This window comes from Triticum aestivum, chromosome 7A (assembly GCF_018294505.1).
Source record: "Triticum aestivum cultivar Chinese Spring chromosome 7A, IWGSC CS RefSeq v2.1, whole genome shotgun sequence".
Lineage (NCBI taxonomy): Eukaryota > Viridiplantae > Streptophyta > Magnoliopsida > Poales > Poaceae > Triticum > Triticum aestivum.
The window spans coordinates 470,083,985-470,104,913 of record NC_057812.1 but is presented as its reverse complement, the minus strand read 5'-3'; the positions used below and the strand labels follow the sequence as shown (position 1 = coordinate 470,104,913).

Sequence of the window (20,929 nt, the reverse complement as noted above, 5' to 3'; positions counted from 1 at the left end):
CGTCCCCTGTCATATATGTTTGCATCTTCAATTGGCATGCAAATTTTCATGAAGAAATGGCATATATTGTGCTGTGGGAAAAAACTACCTAACCCGGTGCTCTGAAACGACAATTTTTGAAGCGCCAAATTTATTTTTTCGCACAGGACACAAAACTTGCCTTTTTTCCCATGTAAATATATATGTACATATAGTAACATGGAGACGTACATGTGTAGATTGTTTCAGAATTTTTTGACTTCAGGAACACCATTTGTTTCACCCTGGGAGCATACACTCTTGAGAGCCGATTTGAATATCTGGGTACTAAAACACCATAGAATTCACCACAATTTCTTCCAGTCAATACAAAGTACGTCTGCCACAATTTTTTTCCACACTTCCAATTTTTCTCATGCAGTTCCGATAACACAACTATCACACCTGATTAATTGACGAAAGATTTGTAAGATCCCAGTATAGCACCATTGCTAAAGTCTACCACCAAGTTGTCTTTATTTTTTTGTTTGGCTGATGGTTTCTGCCTTTTTGGTATGATAACATGGTGTGTTTCTTCCGTTCTTGGTTCATTCTTAATATTAATGAAATCTACACTTACAAAGCCATATCTCTTTAGTTCTTTGCGCATAATTTCTGAAGTGATGAATGGCACAAATTTCTGTTTCTTTTTGGTTGATAGTGACATCAGATCTTCCTTTAGTTTGTCTATCCAATATTTCAGATTCATAAACTTATGTTTTTGTTACTGATAAAGAGTATTGATGAAGGTGTGAACCATCGAATCAAAGCCGGATGGATGAAGTGGCGCCAAGCTTCTGGCATTCTCTGTGACAAGAGAGTGCCACAAAAGCTAAAAGGCAAGTTCTACAGGACGGCGGTTCGACCCGCAATGTTGTATGGCGCGGAGTGTTGGCCGACTAAAAGGCGACATGTTCAACAGTTAGGTGTGGCGGAGATGCGTATGTTGAGATGGATGTGTGGCCACACGAGGAAGGATCGAGTCCGGAATGATGATATACGAGATAGAGTAGGGGTAGCACCAATTGAGGAGAAGCTTGTCCAACATCGTTTGAGATGGTTTGGGCATATTCAGCGCAGGCCTCCAGAAGCTCCAGTGCATAGCGGACGGCTAAAGCGTGCGGAGAATGTCAAGAGAGGGCGGGGTCGACCGATTTTGACATGGGAGGAGTCCGTTAAGAGAGACCTGAAGGATTGGAGTATCGACAAAGAGCTAGCTATGGACAGGGGTGCGTGGAAGCTTGCTATCCATGTGCCAGAGCCATGAGTTGGTTGCGAGATCTTATGGGTTTCACCTCTAGCCTACCCCAACTTGTTTGGGACTAAAGGCTTTGTTGTTGTTGTTGTTTGTACTGATAAAGAGTATCCTAGATTGTTGTGGCTTCAGGTACTTAAGTTGTAGATTCTATAACTCGATTTGCAGTATCTCAGCAACCAGAACAATGATATTTTGATGTTTATGGCTCCGCTCCGCTCCCACCCCTGCCTAGCCCTCTCCCACCTCTAGCCAGCTGCCGTCGAATCCCTGCCGGCGGCCCTCCTCCCAACCGCGAGCCTCCCCCAGCCCCTCCCCTCATGGCCCCCGCCATGGCTTCCTCCGGTGCTGACCTTGCTGGGCGCCGAGCGACCCTCTCTGACGGCGACCGCGTGTCCTCTGGTGGCAGCGTGTTCGACTCGGAGAGTGAGTCCTCGCTGCGTTCCTACAGCGACGTCGCCCGGACCCCGCCGGCCGCGGCGCCCCCCCGGCAGCCCGCTGCAACACGCCTCGGCCCCCGCTCTGAGGTGCACCGCGTCTCCGGCGGAGTTCAGGTCGATGCGGATGGCTTCCAGCAGCCGCGGCGCAGGCATCGCGGCAATTGCCCGCGCTCCCCGGCTGGGCCGAGTCCCCCGCCGCTGTGCCGTCGCAGCCCGTCGCCGAAGGAGGTCGCGGGGCTTTGCTTCCGCTGCCTCGACCATCGCCACCGTGTCCGTGACTGCACCAACGACATACGCTGCCGCCGATGCCTCGAGTCCGGCCACGACTCGCGCTCCTGCGACAACAGGCGCCGCGACGCCGCCGGACGGGCCCGCACCTCCGCCCCCTCTGCCGTGGATGCGGCCACGCGCCATGGCACCCCCCCGCCGCGCCGGGCCACGCCGCCGCCGCCACCCTTGCCGCAGACGGCCGCCCTGGTCGTGGCGCCTTCCCTCCGCACGTCGGAGCCTGAGCCCGTGCGGGTAATCATGGCCCACTCCGTCGAGATGGAGGAGGCGGAGGACGTCCTTAGCCGCGCCTTGGTCGCCTCCATCACCGGCAACCGACCACGTGTGTCCGGCGCTGAGATCTCCGCTGTGCTCATCGACACGTTCGAGCTGGCCGATGGCGACTTCACCGTGCATGAGCACCACCCCGAGGACTTCTTGATCCTCTTCGGCTCACACACCACCAAGCGCCGCCTCGACGGAAAGCACTTCATCAACTCGCCGCGGTTCTTGCTCTCCCTCAGGCCATGGAGCAAACTAGCACACGCTGGTTCCAGCGAGTTCGAGTACTGCGTCGAACTATAGCTCCGCGACATTCCGGCGCAGGCTTGGCACCTGTCCACTGCAGAGCATGTCCTGGGGACGAGCTGCTGGATCGAGCGCCTTCACCCCAGGACACGCTCCAGAGCCAACCTTGCGACGTTCAAGCTGGCCGCGTGCACTCACCACCCTGACAAGATCCGCCGCGCCACCGTTCTGGAGATCGTCGAGCAGATCCCTGCGCTTCTGAGTTCCGACAAGCCCACCATCAGGATCCTCACTTACCCCATCGCCATTGCTGTGGCCCGCGTCGTGCCAGCTAGCGCTCCAGTTCTCCGTGGCCAGCATGGCATGGGACAGGGCGGGGATGATGCGCACGACGACGCTCGCGACGACCGCAACCGCGCACCAGGCCAAGGCAGAGCGTGCCGCCGGGGCCGCAAGCGCCGGCGTACGGACGCCGCGCTGCCCGGCCGCGCTGATGGCATGGCCATGGACGACGCGCTGTGGCGCGCACAAAACCGGCCGGGACGCGCGGACGGACTTGCCATGTCGCATGCTTGGCCTGCTCCCGCCAGTGAGGGCGCGCCACCGTCCGTGCTGGGCCGGGATCTTTGCATGCCATCGTGGCCTGGTCAGCAGGGGACCCATCCCCCTCGTCGACGCGCCAGAAAAGGAAGAGGCAGAGGATCACAAAGGGGCACTTTGCAGGCGGGCCCTGTGGATAAGGTTGTCGGGGACGCAGTTGTCCCCGCGACCACGACGACCGCGCCAGTTGGTGGCGACACTTTGGCTGCTGCGGCCCCGATGGTGGGTGTGGTGGCGGGCCAGGCCCCAGATGGCGAACTCTCGTTGGCCGCGAACTCACTGGAACTAGCGCGGGGCTCGAGCCTGGCTGGGAACGGCGCGCCCGAGGACGATCGCGTGGGGGCCATGTCCGGCTCGCCCGATCCCATGCGTTGTCGGGATCTGGACGCCGCCTGCACGGTTTCTGATACGCCGCCAGCGCCTGTGGGCCGTTCTGCGGCTCGGTCGGGGCAAAGCAACAACTCCCCCACGCCAGCGACTGGGGAAACGGGCCCTGGTGACGGCGACTACTTGCCCACCGGACCCCACGTGGAGGCCAGCGTGCTGTCCCCGACCGACCCGCAACCACCCAATCCCGCACCCCCGATGGACGAGTCACGACTGGACAGGCCCCAGGCCCAGCCCACCATGCAGGAGGACATCGTGGGCCCCGTCGCTCCCATATCTATGGGGGCCCAGCATGGCTCTCCACGTCCGACATCGGGAGGTACGCGTCGCTGCCAATCACGTTGCGCCGATCTCGCGCACGCCCCTGCACGTCGAAGACTTGGACTCTGGGCGAGTTTCTCGCAGCAGCAACGAAGCACATTGCCGCGGCCTTGCCAACCCCAGGGAAGAAACCGCGCCGCCTGTTGAACTTCACGCCCAGACGTGGCCGTTCGGCCACCACCTCCGTCTCGTCGGCTGCGCCACCCACCGCCGAGCGCCGCACGCAAGTTCAGATCCTCCGCACGCTCGGGATAGTCGGGACCAACCAGAGGATCACCGCGGCCGAGATGAAGGCGTACGACGACATGTTTGCGGTACCCATCCCGCTCTCGGTACTCACGACCATCGCTGCCCTAGTAGACCGAGAGCTACCCGCGGACTTCTCTACCGCGGCTGCTGCGACGGCCACCGCTCGGTTGGCCGGCTCTCCATAGGGATACCGTAACGTCCGCCCCGTCGATCATGTGCACCCATGGATCATGCCATCAAGATAGCTATATGGAATGTGCGCGGCCTCAACGCGCGTGCCCGGCGCTTTGCCGTTAGATCGTTGCTCAACACCACCGGAGCCTCCATTGTATGCCTACAAGAAACTAAAATGGCCTTGATGTGCTCGTCCGTTGTCCTCGATGCCCTCGGTTCGGAGTTTGACGACTACACATACCTTCCGGCGAACGACACGAGGGGAGGCATCCTGCTTGCGTGGAAGAGCAGGGTCGTGTCGATCACTGACCACCTGTTCACCAGAAATGCCGTCACCGCAAGAGTGACCACGGCCAGTGGCACGCCTTGGTGGATGTCCGTCGTTTACGGCCCCCAAGAGGACGCGGAAAAGATCGCCTTTCTGCAGGAGATTCACGATATACGCGCAGACTGCCCCGGGCCTTGGATGCTATGCGGTGACTTCAACTTGATCCTTCATGATGAAGACAAGAATAATGGCAACCTAAATCGCCGCATGATGGGAAGATTTCGCCGCCTCGTCAACGATCTTGCGCTCAAGGAAGTATACCTCAATGGGAGAAGATTTACGTGGTCCAACGAGCAAACCCCGCCGACCCTGGTGCACCTAGACCGCGTGTTTTGCACCGTGGACTGGGAGGACACGCATGGTGACTGTCACTTGAGATGCCTCGCCTCCGTCGTGTCCGACCATTGCCCGCTTCTCCTTGACTGCGCACCCACGCACGTCGCGCACCGGAGGTTCCACTTTGAGGATTTCTGGCTGCGACTTGACGGATTCCACGACACGGTTGCCGCGGCCTGGGGATCGGTGCATGACCCGGACCCTTTCCGGCGCCTCATGCTACGCCTTAAGAGCACGGCCCGCGCATTGACAAGTTGGAGCGCCAGGTCCAAGGGTTGCATTCGTGACAAGATGGCCATCTCCCGTGAGCTCATATCGCGTTTTGACAAAGCCCAGGAAGACCGCGCGCTCTCTCCCCAGGAAGATTGGCTGCGAAAACAGCTCAAGATCTCATACTTGGGGCTGGCTTCTCTCGAGCGCACAATCGCGAGGCAACGAGCGCGGATCACCACGCTCAAGGACGGCGATGCCAACACAGCCTTCTTCCACCGGCAATGTTCATTCCGCCGACAGAAGAATCACATATTCCGCCTTGTGACCGATGGACAAGTGATCACTGATCAGGAGGGAATGGCTCAAGCGGCCTTCACGTACTTTGACGAGCTCCTTGGCTCCTCCGCCGCCCGCAACCACACGCTGGATCTATCGCAGATCATCGAGCCCCATGACCTGACTGACCTCGAGGCACCATTCAGCTCGGAGGAGATTTGGGACGCCGTCGAGCGCCTCCCGGCTCGCAAAGCGCCGGGGCCGGACGGATTCACCGCGGAATTTTTGCGGGCCTGCTGGAGCATCATCAAGCAAGACTTCCTCGACACCTTCCAGCAGCTCTTTGAGCTGCGCGGCCGCGGATTCAGCAAGCTCAACCAGGCCCTCTTGACATTACTCCCAAAGCGAGCAGACGCGTGCCAACTCCGCGACTACCGGCCAATCTGCCTCATCCACCTTGTGGCAAAGATCTTTGCGAAGGTGCTATCGCTCTGCCTAGCGCCCAGACTGGGAGACATGGTTAGCCGCCACCAGAACGCTTTCATTCCGGGACGGAGCTTGCACGACAACTTTGTCCTCGTCAAGCAATCCGAGAGTGATGCTCAAGCTAGATCTGACGCGCGCCATCGACTCCCTGTCATGGCCCTTCCTTTTCGAGGCTCTTGGCCAATACGGATTCGGACCTCGCTTCAGGGAGTGGCTCGCGATCTTGCTATCATCCTCGAGCACTCGGATCATGATCAACGGTGAACCGGGACCACCAGTTTGGTGCTGCGGGCTGCGCCAGGGAGACCCCGTATCTCCGCAGCTCTTCGTGCTCGCCGTGGACATCCTTGGGCGCCTAATCAGCCGCGCCCACGACGCCGGCATATTGCAGCGGCTGCACCCCCGACGAGACATTCCGGCCATATCCCTGTACCGACGACGTGATGCTATTCTGCCACGCCACGCATGGCGACGTGGAGGCCGTACGTGCGATCCTGGCTATATTCAATGAAGCTAGCGGCCTCCGAGTGAACTATGCCAAAAGCTCCGCCACTACCCTCAATGGCGACCCCGAGGTGGCTGCAACAATTGACCAGGTGGGATGCACGAAGGCGGAGCTGCCCATTACTTATCTTGGCATCCCTCTCACGCTACGCCGCCCCTCGGCTGCCCAACTACAACCCCTCGTCGACTCGGTGGCTGCTCGGCTCCCCACATGGAAAGCATGGCTCATGAACAAAACCGGGCGGCTGGCTTTGGTCAAATCGGTGCTCGCTGTGATCCCGATACATCAACTGCTCACGTTTGCGCCGCCCAAGAAGACCTTGAGACAGCTCGAAAAGATCCAGCGCGGCTTCTTGTGGGCCGGGCGCGCCGTTGCTAATGGCGGACACTGCCACGTCAACTGGCGACGTGTGTGCCGCCCGCTCGAGTACGGCGGGCTTGGGGTCCAGGATCTGGAGCGCGCTGCGCCTGCGCTGGATGTGGCTCTCCCACACGGACGACGATCGCGCATGGCGAGGCCTCGACCTCCAGTTTTCCAGCGAGGAGCGCGCGTTGTTCTACGCATCGACGACCATGGTGCTCGGTGATGGATTGACGGCACTGTTTTGGAATGACCGATGGCTCAATGGTCAGTCCGTGCGCGAACTCGCACCGGCACTCTACCAATGCATCCCCAAACGGCGACGCAAGTCAAGAACGGTGGCCGCAGGCCTTGCGGGCAACGCTTGGGCTCGCGACATCCAAGGAGCGATAGGGATTCATGAGATTGGCCAATATCTCAGACTTTGGCATGCCGTGCAGCACATCAGCCTACCAAACCGGCCTGACCAGATGCTCTGGAGATGGACGGCTAGTGGCACCTATACGGCACGGTCATGCTACGCTGCAGCCTTCCACGGATCTATGAAATGCCCCTCCTGGAAGCTTACCTGGAAGAGCTGGGCACCGCGACGCGTCCATTTCTTTCACTGGACAGCGGATAGACTCGCCCGTCGCGGCCTACAGCACCATCCACGATGCCTCCTCTGTGATCAGGCCCCTGAGTCGATGTGGCACCTGCTCCTAGAGTGCCCGTTTACGCGGCAGGTTTGGTACGACGTGCTGGCTTGGGCGAGGATACCTTCTCAACCGCCAAGCAATGAACCCAGCCTCACGGACTGGTGGCAACGAACGAAAGGGCAGACCCCACAGGCGCTACGGAAAGGTCTGCAATCCATCACCATGCTCGTTCCTTGGATGATCTGGAAACAGCGCAACGAGTGCGTCTTCAAGAATGCACGGCCCTCGGCTACCGCACTCGTAGATAGGATTAAGGCCGAAGCCAAATGTTGGGCACAAGCTGGCGCTTTGGGTCTCAGGGTAGTCCTCCCCACTAGCTGGGATGTCCACTGATAGGGTGCTAATCCATATAACCACCACCTCCTAGGAGGATTGTACTTTCTCATCTCTTCAAGAAATGAAACGCAAAGAGTCCTTTGCGTTTTCTCGAAAAAAATATTTTGATGTTTTTGTTACTCAGATGGACTTCTTGCTCCTGCTTCATTGAGCGTTGCTTTTGAGAAAAAATTACCCCCTTTTTGAGAACCTTTTAGAAGTTAAAAGAACTACGTATTTCATCAAAAGATAGTTGTACTGTTACCATGCCTAAATGGTACTCTCCTTTTCCCAGTATATATAAATATGTAAAATTTCTGAAAAGTACTGTTGGCATGAGCCTAGTCGTCTTCATTAAAAGCTAATTATAAAACTTGCCATGCAATACGTGCCAAAACACAATCGAAAAAGAGACGTTGGATGGTTTCCTGCTCATAACAGAAGCTACATCGTGCATCCCCTGCCACTTGCATTTAATGAAATTCTCCTTGATAAGGATGACTTTTTGACATATGAACCATAGGAAAACCTTGATCTTTGATGATACTTTTAGACCCAAAAATTGCTTAGATCTAAACTGAATACATGGAGTGCACTGTAAAAGCCCCACCAGTATGAAGGCCCCACTTAAGCCCATCTTGCTCTTGAGTTAGTTGCACCTCGGCAACCTTGAGGATGATCTCATTCTAGTCTGCCAAATGCTGACCAATGAGAGCCTGTCAGAAGTGAGCCTGTGGGTTCTCCACTCCAAGAACAACATCCTTATGTTGAACAATATTAAATAGTCCATACATGTCACCCAACAACCCTCATGCCCTACCCCATCTCTCACCCTCATCTCACCCCACAATACTCTCTAGCCTGCCTCCTGCATGCTGCCATGTCGTGCGCTGCTGCAAAAATACAAAAATACGCTAGATGGATGACTAAAGCAATTAGGTTAGGGGGATTATTGTCCATACAAAAATACTAGGTCAAATACTCACCTGTATTGACTTGAAATTGAGGGAAAAGATGGATAATCGCATCTGAGTGAGTATGAGAGGTTGTAGTGGCATTTTTCAGACATGGATTTTTGTAATGGCATATATATATCTTTTCTACCATTTTTATTAGGTTTACTATCTAATAATTTTTTTACCTTTTGCGATGGGGCTTGTTTTACTAATTTCTCGTATGCAGTTTCCGAAAATTACCCTCTATATACTGTTTCAACCATTCGCAGGTGCTCGATCATTGTGGCAATCATGTTGAAGAAGGGACGGAACTTATTGTCAATACTGTTGGATTCTCCTTTGTAGATAAATGCGGACCTGTTCGAAAGGTAATCGTTTGTTTTAAACTGTATTTTTGCAATGCTAGTAAATGTATATTTTGACCAGGTTAACATTAGCCAGAATGATGTGGTGCGCTCGGTAACAGTCCTGCAGTGGAGATTGTTAAAAGAAATATCGTTCTTTGCACGTGCTGTATTTTGCTATTTTCTTCTATGTAATTTAGTAACGTAAAAATAGACTTCCAGTCAGAGTTGTCAATGAGGTGGAAAAAATTTGAGCTGCTACATTTTAACAGGGGCAACTCCGCCTATGTCTTCTAGGCATAGCCGGCCCCAAGCCCGGGTAAAGGAGGAGGGTTGTGATAGGCTTGGCGAGCCAACGTAAAAACTAGCCAGTCCCATGGGTATGAAACCCATTTGAGCGAGAGTAGTACTAGGATGGCTGACCTCCTGGGAAGTCCTCGTGAAAGGGTTTCATATCTAAGGGTTGTGATAGGCTTGGCGAGCCAACGTAAAAACTAGCCAGTCCTTTGGGTATGAAACCCATTTGGGCGAGAGTAGTACTAGGATGGGTGACCTCCTGGGAAGTCCTCGTGAAAGGGTTTCATATCTAGCCTACCCCAACTTGTTTGGGACAAAAGGCTTAGTAAGTACTCCCTCCGTTTCTTTTTAGTCTGCATATAAGATTTGGTCAAAGTCAAACTTTCTTAGCTTTGACTAAGTTTATAGAAAAAAATATTAAGATTCACAATATGAAATCAATATTGTTAGATGCATCATGAAATAAACTTTCATACCATATACCTTTAGTATTGTAGATGTTAATATTTTTTCTATAAAGTTGGTCAAACTTTACAAAGTTTGACTTTGACCAAATCTTATATGCAGACTAAAAAGAAACTGAGGGAGTAAGTAAGTACATTTTAACAGGGGCAAAATGTATGCAGGGAAACAGGAAACTAAAGACTTTACCCCTCTAGTTTCGATGCTTTGGGATTTGCTGCTTCTGAATTTGGGAGCGGTTGGAGAATTATTAGATTTTTGACAAATGGACTGGCTCAACGAGGCTAAGCCTGGTCTGGTCCAATTCCTACCTATGCTTGACTTGGCCTACCCTCAACCGGACTAGAAGCATTAGCGAAACCCAGAGCTATGCCACCTGAACCCCGTTGTTTTGACATTATGATGACTGATGAGGGACTAAGAGTAGCTTGTTAATTACATGGTTCTAATTGATTGGATGATGCAGCACCCTTTTATATCCTGCACTCCTATTCTTTTCCAAATCTATGGTTCCATCATATGGAAGACTCATTCATTTTTCAACAAAAAGAAACATATTAATGCAAGGTTTTGTACCCTCATTACAAATACATAAAATACGATATTTAAGGCTTTCGGTGGAACTTTGCTTCTTGACTGTGTTATAGCAATTTTATCGTTGTAGAACAGGGACTTAACCGTTGCCTATTTTCTACCTCGTGTCTCAACCATCTTGGGAGCCCTTAAATTGTTTGACAATTTTACAGTTGTAGTCTGTCGGCATATAAACTATATTGTTAATTTTGCAGGTAAACAGCAAAGGATTTGTTGACCTACGTGGAATGCTTAAAGTTGTTAGCGGATTTGGTTCAGAAGGTCAGTTACATAGTGGTTCCAATATTGCTGGTACATTTTCATTCTAATAATTATGTGCATATTTGTGCAGCTTGTTTGACGATTTTTCATCACAAGAAAAAGATTTTCAATAGAACATTTCAAATTGCTATCAGGAATTTGAAAGCTGTTAAGGTAGTAATACTGATTCGTTCATTTGATTTCTTATTAGTGACATCGTGGTGCTTAATTTTGTTCAAAAGGTGGAAGCCTCGTGATTATTATTACTTGTCAGGTTCCGGAAAGTTGTCCTGCTGGGACCTTCTTGGAGAACATAATATTTGAAGTTTCTGACTGTGATGGAGTGATTGACGAGTCAATACATGGACTCCAACATACACTTAGCATCAGGTCGAATCAATTAAAAGATGTGCAAGGAGTACAATATGCATTTGAACATGGAAGATGTGTTCTTCCTCGTGCACAGGTTCCTAATGAACCAGGAACAGTCAGTTTTGTGGCATATCATACACATTTTGCTGACCTGGAAACAATAATTCAGGTTGATCTTACAAGGTAGCTCTTGTTGCACAATTTATAATTATTTCAGACTGAAGTCCTGGATTTTCCTTTGGCAGATTCATGTTTATGCTCTTGATTTAGTGCGAGTAAACTCGGAGAACGACTTTGAACCTATATGCAGCTACCCAACTTCATCTCTATCAAGTCAAGATCTTTTATCTCCAAGTCAACTTGCTTCTTGTCAATCTGTTAGATACATTGAGGATGCTCTGAGGGTAAAAGCCTTCAATACCTTGATTTAACATTTCTAGTGTTGCTGAAGTCCTCTGGCTTATTTAAATCTTAAAAAACTACTAAGGAATACATTATTCAAACTAGAACGTTTTCTGAACTCAAACTTTTTTCAAGAAAACTACAAACTCAGATTTAAACAAAATAGCGCCAAGGTTATCGCTATTTGCATATGATGCACTGTGGGTCAATACATGTCTTTATGATGTTGGTATGGAAACTTAATACCCATTTAGTGCAGTGATTTGTTTTTTCAGCATCCTCTGTTATCCTGGTTAGTCTAATGTATATTGTGCAAAACTCAAAATACAATGTTGATGGAAACCATCCAATCATTAAATTGTTGATGAAGTAGAGCTGAGTTGAATTGTTGCTTATTATAACGCTAGAGGGGTTCCTTCTCCTGTGCATATCAAGAAAAATACAAACCTTCTGACAGAATAAATCATTAAATTATTCATAAAATTAATAACTATTTGGTAGTTGAAAATAGTATGTGTATTTTGATTCAAAATCTATGATACGTACACCATTAAATAAAGGTTGTTATAGCTTGATTAGAGGTTCCAATTTTTTTGACCTGCAGAATATTATTATTAGCTTGTCCGTGCCTTAATTTGTCACTTTTTTCAGAAAGTTTCTGATGAGATTGAATCAATTGATTCCAATATACGCTCTGAAGAAGAAATGATTAAATTTCTTGATTCTCAAAAGAAATCTGTGGAGAATCGTATTGCCAGTCTGAAAGGTTATTTTCTGTGCTCGTGCAAAATTTTTATTGCTTTTGTCTTTCGCTGAGTATGGACTTAATCTGCATGGTCTCATTATAATGGGCTCTGTTACATTACTCTTATACCTGCACTTGTCTTCCCCGCTCGTCGCTTTATATAATTTAATTTTCATGTATGCAGATGAGATTGGCCACAGAGTTGGCGCAAAAGAGATAACTCGTCATAAAATTGAAGAGAATGTTGGTACTGCTGCTGCTGTTCTATGTAATCTCTCCAACCGTAAAGCATATGCACCAGGGCGATCTTTCAAGGATGAAGTTGTTGGTATTGTTGCTCTTCTCGGAACTGTTGCTAACAGAGAGCTCAGTAGGTAAATTTGCAGACTCCTACATTATTTATGTCAGACCTATTCTAACATGATGCATAATTTTATTCATCTGAATCTCTGTCTTTTCATTTGGTAGGATGCTTTCTGTGTATCTTGGTGAAGACAACATGCTTGCAGTGGTTTGCAAGACTCAGGACGCTGCTAATTACTTTGAAAAATATGACACTGAAGGAAATGTGGATATTCGCTTTGGTATTCATCAGGAAGCAGCTAAACTAGGAGTCCCAATAAGCAGGAGATTTCCTATCATATGCCTGGATGAAATAAGGTAATATCTATATTTACTTAATTTTAGCAGGTCTGTAGATGCATTTCTGGGTGTTAGAAAATTTGAAACCGGAGTGCTGCTAATGCATCAGTAAACTAAAAAATTCCTGGTTTACAGTCTTCTGAACCCTGAACCTGTTCATAGCCATAAGCAGAAGCCCTTCAACCCCCGTTGCTTGTGTATGACTAATATGAAAAAGTGTATGTGTAAAAGTTGCAAACGTAGTTTGCTGATTGCCATATGGTGATAATCCTACTTGTATCATCAACAAAATGTGGATTTACCTATCTTATCTAACACAAAGTACTAATATATAAAACTGTTGAAATTTTGAGAATAAATTTTATGTGCAGTTTCTACTATGAGATGATAATTTGTTCTATTCAATTCTCACATAGATTCAATTGTTAGGCAGGCCATACAAGATAGATAACTCAGCATTTTTGATAAATGTTTCTAGTTAAAAATAGTGATAGAACATTTTTCTGTCAAAATTTTGAGAAACAAAATCTTGTGCAATTTCTTCTATGAGGTGATTATTTGTCTATTCAATTCTATCGCATAAATTCAATTGTTTGGCAGGCCATACAAGATAGATAACTCAGCATTTTTAATAAATGTTTATTTGACAGGCCATATAATGGAGACGTCTTTTGGAACATAAGGCAAAAAAAGCTAAATCTGCCTTTTCCACATTCGGAGACGCCCAAGGGATTTCGTGGGTTTGCGGTCAACTTGATCAATCTTTCTGCAGAGAACTTGGAGATAATCACAAGTAGTGGACATGGTCTCCGTGAAACCTTATTTTATAGGCTCTTTGGAGAGCTTCAAGTTTATGAAACACGGAATGACATGCGGCAAGCAATGCCTCATTTGAGGAATGGGGCTATATCTTTGGATGGTGGGATTATAAAGGGTGATGGTATGCTGCTGCTTGGTTACAGGTCAGTTATTTTTTACGTTTTTTGAACAAAGGCAGAATGAACTGGTGATTTTCTCCCAAGTTGCCCATTTATTAATCAGGTTGTCAAATGAGACTCAGTTCGTTGGTTGACTATCGACTGTTTCGACATTAGTTGGTTTGGATTTGGCATTCATAAATATATTTCACCATGAGTTGTACTTGTACCAAAACATGAATTATCCGCTCTTAATTTTTGTCATTGATGTTTTGTGACATCATCTATGCGGTCCATACTTATCATCTGATCATTTCACAGTGACCCGGAGATCATATTTCCCGTCATGCCTGATGCTCCTGACATTCTGGAAGACCCTGAGGATGTGTTCACCAAAGTAAAAAAGATGAACGCAGAGAAGAATGTTCTGGAAACGGTGGAGAACAAGATAAGAAGAGCTGAAGAGAATCGGCAGAAATTGGTCATGAAGCGCAACAAGAAGAAACGCAAATTCGACGAGATGGCGGAGGTAATGAGCCAGCCCAGTGGCAGCCAGCTTGATCAGTATCACCCAGTGTCATAGTTGACGAATGGGCTTGTAGCAATCTAACAATGTGGTCTACAAAGATGATCACATGGCATCATATTAACTGCTGAACTGTTCTAGTTGTTTATGAATCTTGTTCCTCTAGTTTTGTATGGGATTAGCTGATGGACTGATTAACATGCTACTAACAATGCAACTAGGCAGTGTTTGACTAAATCTAATGCGTATCAATTTACCGCGTTCAGTTCTCTTGTGAGTTATGCATAGTATTTCTATGTGCCGCTGCTGCTCTGAAAATTGTTGCACATGCTGTTAAAAAAGGCAGCACATGGCAATCCAAAACAATAAGGTGTGCATCAAGGGGGTTGCTGGCGCGTGCCACGTCGAATGCGTGGGTTGGGCAGGAAATAAGAGGGAAAAAAGAAAGAAAGGAAAAGCTGTCGAGCGAAACCCTCCACCTCTCTTCGCCTCCAGCGCCCCCTCCTCCCTCTCGAGTGCCGCCACAGCCGCCTTGGCGATGCTCCCACCCACCACCCATGGTTGAGGTCGGCGAAGCGGCCCATCACGCAATGCTTGGGGACGCCACTTCCCTCCGCCGCCAGCTGCGGCGACCGGCTAGCGTGCGGTAGCCGCTGCCAAAACCGGATGGCGTGCTGTCCGGCGAGGGGCCCGACTTGCCGCGCGGCATCGCCTTCTCCACATCTGCCCGCGGATAGAGCCCCACGACCTCCATCCCGACCTGCCTTTCCCTCTTCTCGCTTGTCAGAAAGGAGTGCAGGCCGCTGTTGCCCCACACGAGGTCGTCCTCCTCTTTGGTTTTGCTGATTCTGAGGCGTTGGCTCGACCTACAGGTTCGTCTCCCTCTCTCTCTCACCCTGGTCTGCACTATGAGTTCCCTTCTATTTCGTCTCTCGTCATCTCCACATGATTCTGGCATATCGGATTGAGTTTGTGGTACCTGCAGTTTATACCGGAACTTAATCTTAAGGTCAGGATTGCATGCCCTTTTCTCTTGAGCTGAAACGCATTCAAGCATGGCTATTGACCGAGCCTCCTAATTCAACTATTCAGGTTGGTTTATACATATTGCTGCGGAATTACCTTGACTGCTTGTCAATCAATTAAACCATGTGTTTGCCATGTTGTAGATATTACAAGATTTGTGTGCTATCTTATTATCCAGATGTGCTTTAGGCCTTTAGCAAAACCATTTTTGTTATTATCCATTTGGCTGATTCATATAATCTCACAGGTACAGTTTGATTGGGTCATGTCTGTAGTTTTTTCCAGTGTTGCAGGTTCATGTTCTTGGGAAAAAAATTCATTGTCTATTTCCTATATTGGTGATGCGGGTGAACTAATTTGGGTATTATAATGAGGTTTGCTCTTTGGTAATTTCCTTGTCGGTCTGCGTCATCCAGGTGATGTCTCCGACACAGCAGAATCTTGCGAAGTTAACACTCAATCTGTTTGCGTTAAGGCATGAACACTACGCTTTGTTGATTCAGTGCCACTTATCTGGTGCAGGAAAATGCCGATGTTAAAGCATTTGGTTCTGATGGATTATATGACTGTTTCTCAGTTCAACTGAAGATGGCTCAGATAGGACCAAGTTTGGATATTCATGTGTTGGATAGGGGTCGGGGATGGTTTCCTGCACAAGAGGTGAAGTTCATTTATGTAAATTTGTGTCCCGTGGTCATATATTGGCCTGTAGAATTTATCAGGTGCCAAGTTCACTTGCCATACACTTAATTCTGTTTCTTCTGATTTATACTATCGCCTTACGGAATTTGAAATTAATAAACCATAACTTGTTCATGATAAATTTGATTGTTGATGTCGTCATGTGATATTTTTTTACTTTTCAGATATGTGAAGGTGCAAATTGAAACAGAAGACTCGTCTATGATGCAGCAGCTCAAAGCTGAAGATTTCGTATGTTTGAACGCTTACCTGTCTTTGCCTAATAAATAGCTCACTCATCCATTAGATTCTAGTAGTCTAATAATTCTGATGGTAGTGCGCATGATTGGGTTGTTGTGTTGGATAAAAACAGGAAGGATGTCATATTTGAGCAGATAGCTGATCTGATTGGGGATGTTGAAAATACGGTATGCTCTAACTTTGTTTTATCAAATATTTTAGTCGGCAATTACTTAGATAGAGTTCTCAAGTTGAAGTTGCTGAAATTTTCTTGGGAGAACATCTTCGAAAAAAATCCTTGAGAGAACATACTTGCTGATATTTTGTATTCGTAGGCCGTATAGTCTTGGGGATGCAACAATTAGGCTATCCTCACTGGTTTTGAATCACCAAGTCACTTTAATAGAACTCAGAGAGCAGCTCTACAGGTGCACAATGAGCCTCTAATACAGTGATGCTATTTCTATATGGGAATATACTTATGTAATTTTCACTGGAGTAACTTACCAACTATATTGTGATAAAATATGTGTATTCAACGCATCAAATGCTGCAACTAAGGATAAGATCTTGGCTGGTAGTCACACATATTTATGAGTGTCAGTAAACCATCTGGTGCTCTATCTGACAAAACAGTGCAGAAGAAGCAAACAAAACGCCGACAACAGATCAGTTGATAGGACTGATCCACTTCTAAACGAATTCATATATTCATGATCTGCCATTTTATTTTTTGCTTGGCCGGGATTGGTTAGCTGAGCATTTAAGTATTGTTTCAGTGTTTCCTTAATAATGTTAATCCTCATTATCTGTTCAAGAGCCAAATTGGCAATGCTTTCTTTTGCATATTGATCCTACCATGTATATTTAGGTTCACTTGTAGGCAGTTCATGCTTTCTACTGTTTTTATTTTGCTATGTCCAAATTCAGGTTTTCAACATGGTTGTCTGCATATCTGTGTCCATGGTTACTGAGGCAAGTAGTATGTTTCATGATTGTATTTGCATTGATTCCTTTCTGAACTGAAAAAGCTCCATTTTGGATTAGTTTGCAAAGTTTTCATGTTAGAAGTGTAGTCAAATTGAAAAGGCTGCATAATGCATGCTTGCTGATGCCTTTTGTTAGCCCCAAGATAATATCATGGCATAAAGGACATGCCATTGCCTGATCCAAAACTCTGTTTTGTACTGTCTATAAACACAGCCTACACATCCAAGAAGATATATGTGGACTACTCAACTATTTTTGGGGCATATATCCATGGCATCCATAGACATCTAACAGATGATCTTATGTGGCTCTCTAACCTCCACAAATCCATGATTTTACTAAATTAACTGTTCAAGTTATCAAATTATGAGCAAATTATCCTAACATATGGGTTAAACCCATTTGAATGCCATTTTTGCGAGTATTTAATGCTAACCACATTCTTGCAATTAATTACTATCTCAAGAAGTTCTTTGTACTGTCGCTTTGATCCCTTTTTGGTTACAAGCATGCTCACCCAATGTTCATGAAAAAGTTAAACCAGGGAGTGTATACTCAAGTCTAAAGCATCATATCAATTTGTGCTGTCTTTGGGTAACAATTTGATTGTGCTTTTAATCATTTATATCACTATAGGTTGTTGTTATAAAGTCTTAAAGCTACATGGGAAGATCTCGGCAGATACTTTAAGCCCCAAAGTATCAAAGGTGACCACCCTGTCATCCTTCTCTATTGGCTGGTTGTGGGCTAATCACTCTTGTTCTTGGCCGGGTGCAGGGGATTTCACCTTCTTGCCATGCGTTGAGCCGCGGTGGGAGAAAGTGGGTGGATTTGTCATTGATCAGTTGCCATCTCTTCAATTGGGTGAACTTCATCACAAGAAAAAAGCAGCAATTTGGTCATAGTAAATTGGGTGTCATATGTTTTCTTGGTTGACACCCTTTTGTTTTCGTTGTGACTGAAACCCTACATTTAAATGACTAGGAAACTTCTCAGACCTAAATCTTACTTGCAAAATATATTGTATACTTTTGAGACAGAGTTTTGTCCTCACAAGATAACTGCTTGTTGTATTTCACTATCAGAACATTTGTTTGGGGGGAGTATCCTGGCGTTAAGGATGCTTGGATGGAAGTGGTGGCCTCACAAAGCTAGTCATTATATTTTCTTGCCTTGAAGTTACTGATAGTGAGTTAAATTTTCTTAGTGATTGCTTGAACACATTGCTTACCAGCCACCCTAATGTGTGTAGGCAAGATCAAAATGCACAAATACCTGCTCAGGTATTTTCCAGTTATTTTAACTTCTTGCAATATGTTCGCTGACTCTTACTCGATTCAGATACAGTATGTTGGCTGAGTCTTACTCCGTTCAGATATCTCTCTTCTTTGGCTCTTTGCTTTGGCTCGGATATGTCTTCGCATCAGAATTTTTCACCACCAATTAATTTGCAAGGGCACATACTATTTGTAGCAGCCTACAAAAACACAATTCACCTTATACATCTGTAGAAATGGATTGTTGCACGAAGTTGTCTCAGTTAGTAGACTATATTCGTTAACATATAGTTATTTTTGTGAGAAAGTAAACATATAGTTTTTTGACGGAAGTATACTTATATAATATTCTTATTGTTGAGATACTAAAAACATTTTGGTTAATTATTACTTACTGTGACACTTAAGTAAGTCTTTCGAGTAGGCAAAATCTATCAATTTATATTGCCATAATAGGCGATATCTCATTCATGGCATCAAATACAGCTTATTTTAGAATGGTACATATGTAATGTTTGGCTTCCTTATATCATGTATGCTTTCCCTTTGCTGTAAACTAATAGTTAGGTTGTAGTGTTTTCATTCGCTCTTGGAAGTCATATCACAAGCACATCCGTGGCTATTGGCCTTGAACATTTCACCTTCCATGCAACTCGCTTGCTCACTACCACTTAGAATCAGTGACAGTGACTTGCCTTCTTACTATGATTTTTTTAGAAAACCTTCTTGCTGTGGTTCAGAAGATGAATACATCGCCAAGTTGCCCTTGATAATGCGTCTTTCTATGACACATACGACTGTTTCTCCAGCACTGATTTCAAGCAACAGAAGTTGTGCCAATGTATGATAAATTTATATTTCTAGCCTACTCTGATGTTAATGTTGCTGTTTATACAACTTAATTAAAATGGGTCATCGTCATGTGTAAATCTTCTGCTTTTAATTCTCATTTTGATTTTCCACAAACTATTTCTTTCCTGTAATTTTATATTTCTTATTGTATTTACTTCATGTCGATTTGGGTAATCATGCATCATACAATTCAGATTTTAATTGCAGTCACTCTCCTCATCGACACTCAACAATGGCCTCTTCTTCCAGTGCCCGAAGCAGCCGCATACCCATATGCCTCGTGTTGATTCTCCTGATCGTCAGCCTGCCAGAAGTCTCAGCTGTCATGCCGGTCGGCCAACAATGTGAAGGACCAGATGATCGTTGAAAAGTACGCGCTGTTCTGATGAGAACTATTGATTTATTGCAGTACAATGTTGCCTCTTCAGTACATCTGTGTTAGCTCTTTCTGTTACTATCCATTCTGTAAGCTCTAGGAAAAAGATGCGGAGATCAATGACACTAGAGGGGCGGACAGGCAGCTGCGGAGCATCTGATGGAGCAACTGGTGAATAGGAGGAGCAAAGACAACATCTCTTGCGTCGCTGTAAACATCCGCTGCTATCAGAGCTTGAGTCAGTGAACAGGAGGAGCAAAGACAACAACTGCTCCGTCATCATAAACTTCCACTCTTGGCCGAGCTTAAACCTGCTAGCCACTTATGCGTACAGTTAGTTATATGCCAGATTGGTTTCACAATTTTCTGTAGTTATTCATACGATATAGTGTTTAATATGGTTGGGAATAATCCACCACCCAATGGGATCAAGGTCTCTAAAATATTGTTGTTTGTTCAAAGGTTGTTTGTTTGGTTATCAGGTGTAGATTCTATTGCAAGTTCCTTGCTTATATGTGCATGTTCATCAATTTGGAAAAAAAGAGATGAAAAGGTTGCTCGTCAATCTGGCACCGCACAAACTTCCTCTCAAGAGGCGCCACCAGGTGGCGCCCCAACCCCTAGTGTAGGTTGTAAGGTGTAGGGAACTTGCCCTGTAGTTTCTTGACACTCCAAGAAATCACATGCATCTGGGCAGTCATAAGGGCTCATATGCCGGAAATACAGAAGGGCTCAGGAGAATGCCGGGTGTAATAAACAATTTGGCAAATGTTAGGAAAAAAATAGGCATGTGTTTTGTTTGTATCGTTTTTGCAACCATATATACTTTTTTTATTGGAGGACATTCTCACTTGTATATCTCACTATGTGTGGACCGCTTACCCTAATCAACTCAACGAGTTTCAGTCACGTACTTCCTCATTTTTGGTTTAAAAGACCCAATGTGTCTCTGGATTATCAGTTTGATCAATATAACCTAAATTTATACCATTAGAGAATATAACATTTGAGGTTTTCCATGATATATTTTTTATGATATATAACTCGTGTTATCTTGATCAAATTGTTGACCTAGGGGTACATGTGAGCCTTTTAAACCAGAAAGCAGGTAGTATCTCCTGTCGGCCAAAAGCTCTTAAAAGTTTTTTACACCTTGTATTTTTCTAAGATAATAAAAGCTTCTATTACCCCTGCCTCTTATAGATGCATATGGCCTCACTTATCACACCATTTA

General features: G+C 46.5%; 1 protein-coding gene across 1 annotated transcript in view; it reads left to right on the top strand.

The window, feature by feature from the left end:
* The window catches only part of LOC123147618 (structural maintenance of chromosomes flexible hinge domain-containing protein GMI1), a 34,516-nt gene extending 19,998 nt beyond the window's left edge, over nucleotides 1-14,518 (top strand). Inside the window, exons 29-38 of the mRNA XM_044566881.1 lie at nucleotides 8,982-9,080; nucleotides 10,604-10,670; nucleotides 10,741-10,823; nucleotides 10,924-11,190; nucleotides 11,267-11,425; nucleotides 12,075-12,189; nucleotides 12,353-12,542; nucleotides 12,637-12,828; nucleotides 13,461-13,772; nucleotides 14,049-14,518. Coding sequence (XP_044422816.1) covers nucleotides 8,982-9,080; nucleotides 10,604-10,670; nucleotides 10,741-10,823; nucleotides 10,924-11,190; nucleotides 11,267-11,425; nucleotides 12,075-12,189; nucleotides 12,353-12,542; nucleotides 12,637-12,828; nucleotides 13,461-13,772; nucleotides 14,049-14,310 — 1,746 coding nt within the window. The 3' untranslated portion in view covers nucleotides 14,311-14,518. The remainder of the gene's footprint in view (nucleotides 1-8,981; nucleotides 9,081-10,603; nucleotides 10,671-10,740; nucleotides 10,824-10,923; nucleotides 11,191-11,266; nucleotides 11,426-12,074; nucleotides 12,190-12,352; nucleotides 12,543-12,636; nucleotides 12,829-13,460; nucleotides 13,773-14,048) is intronic.
* The last annotated feature ends 6,411 nt before the right edge of the window (nucleotides 14,519-20,929 follow it).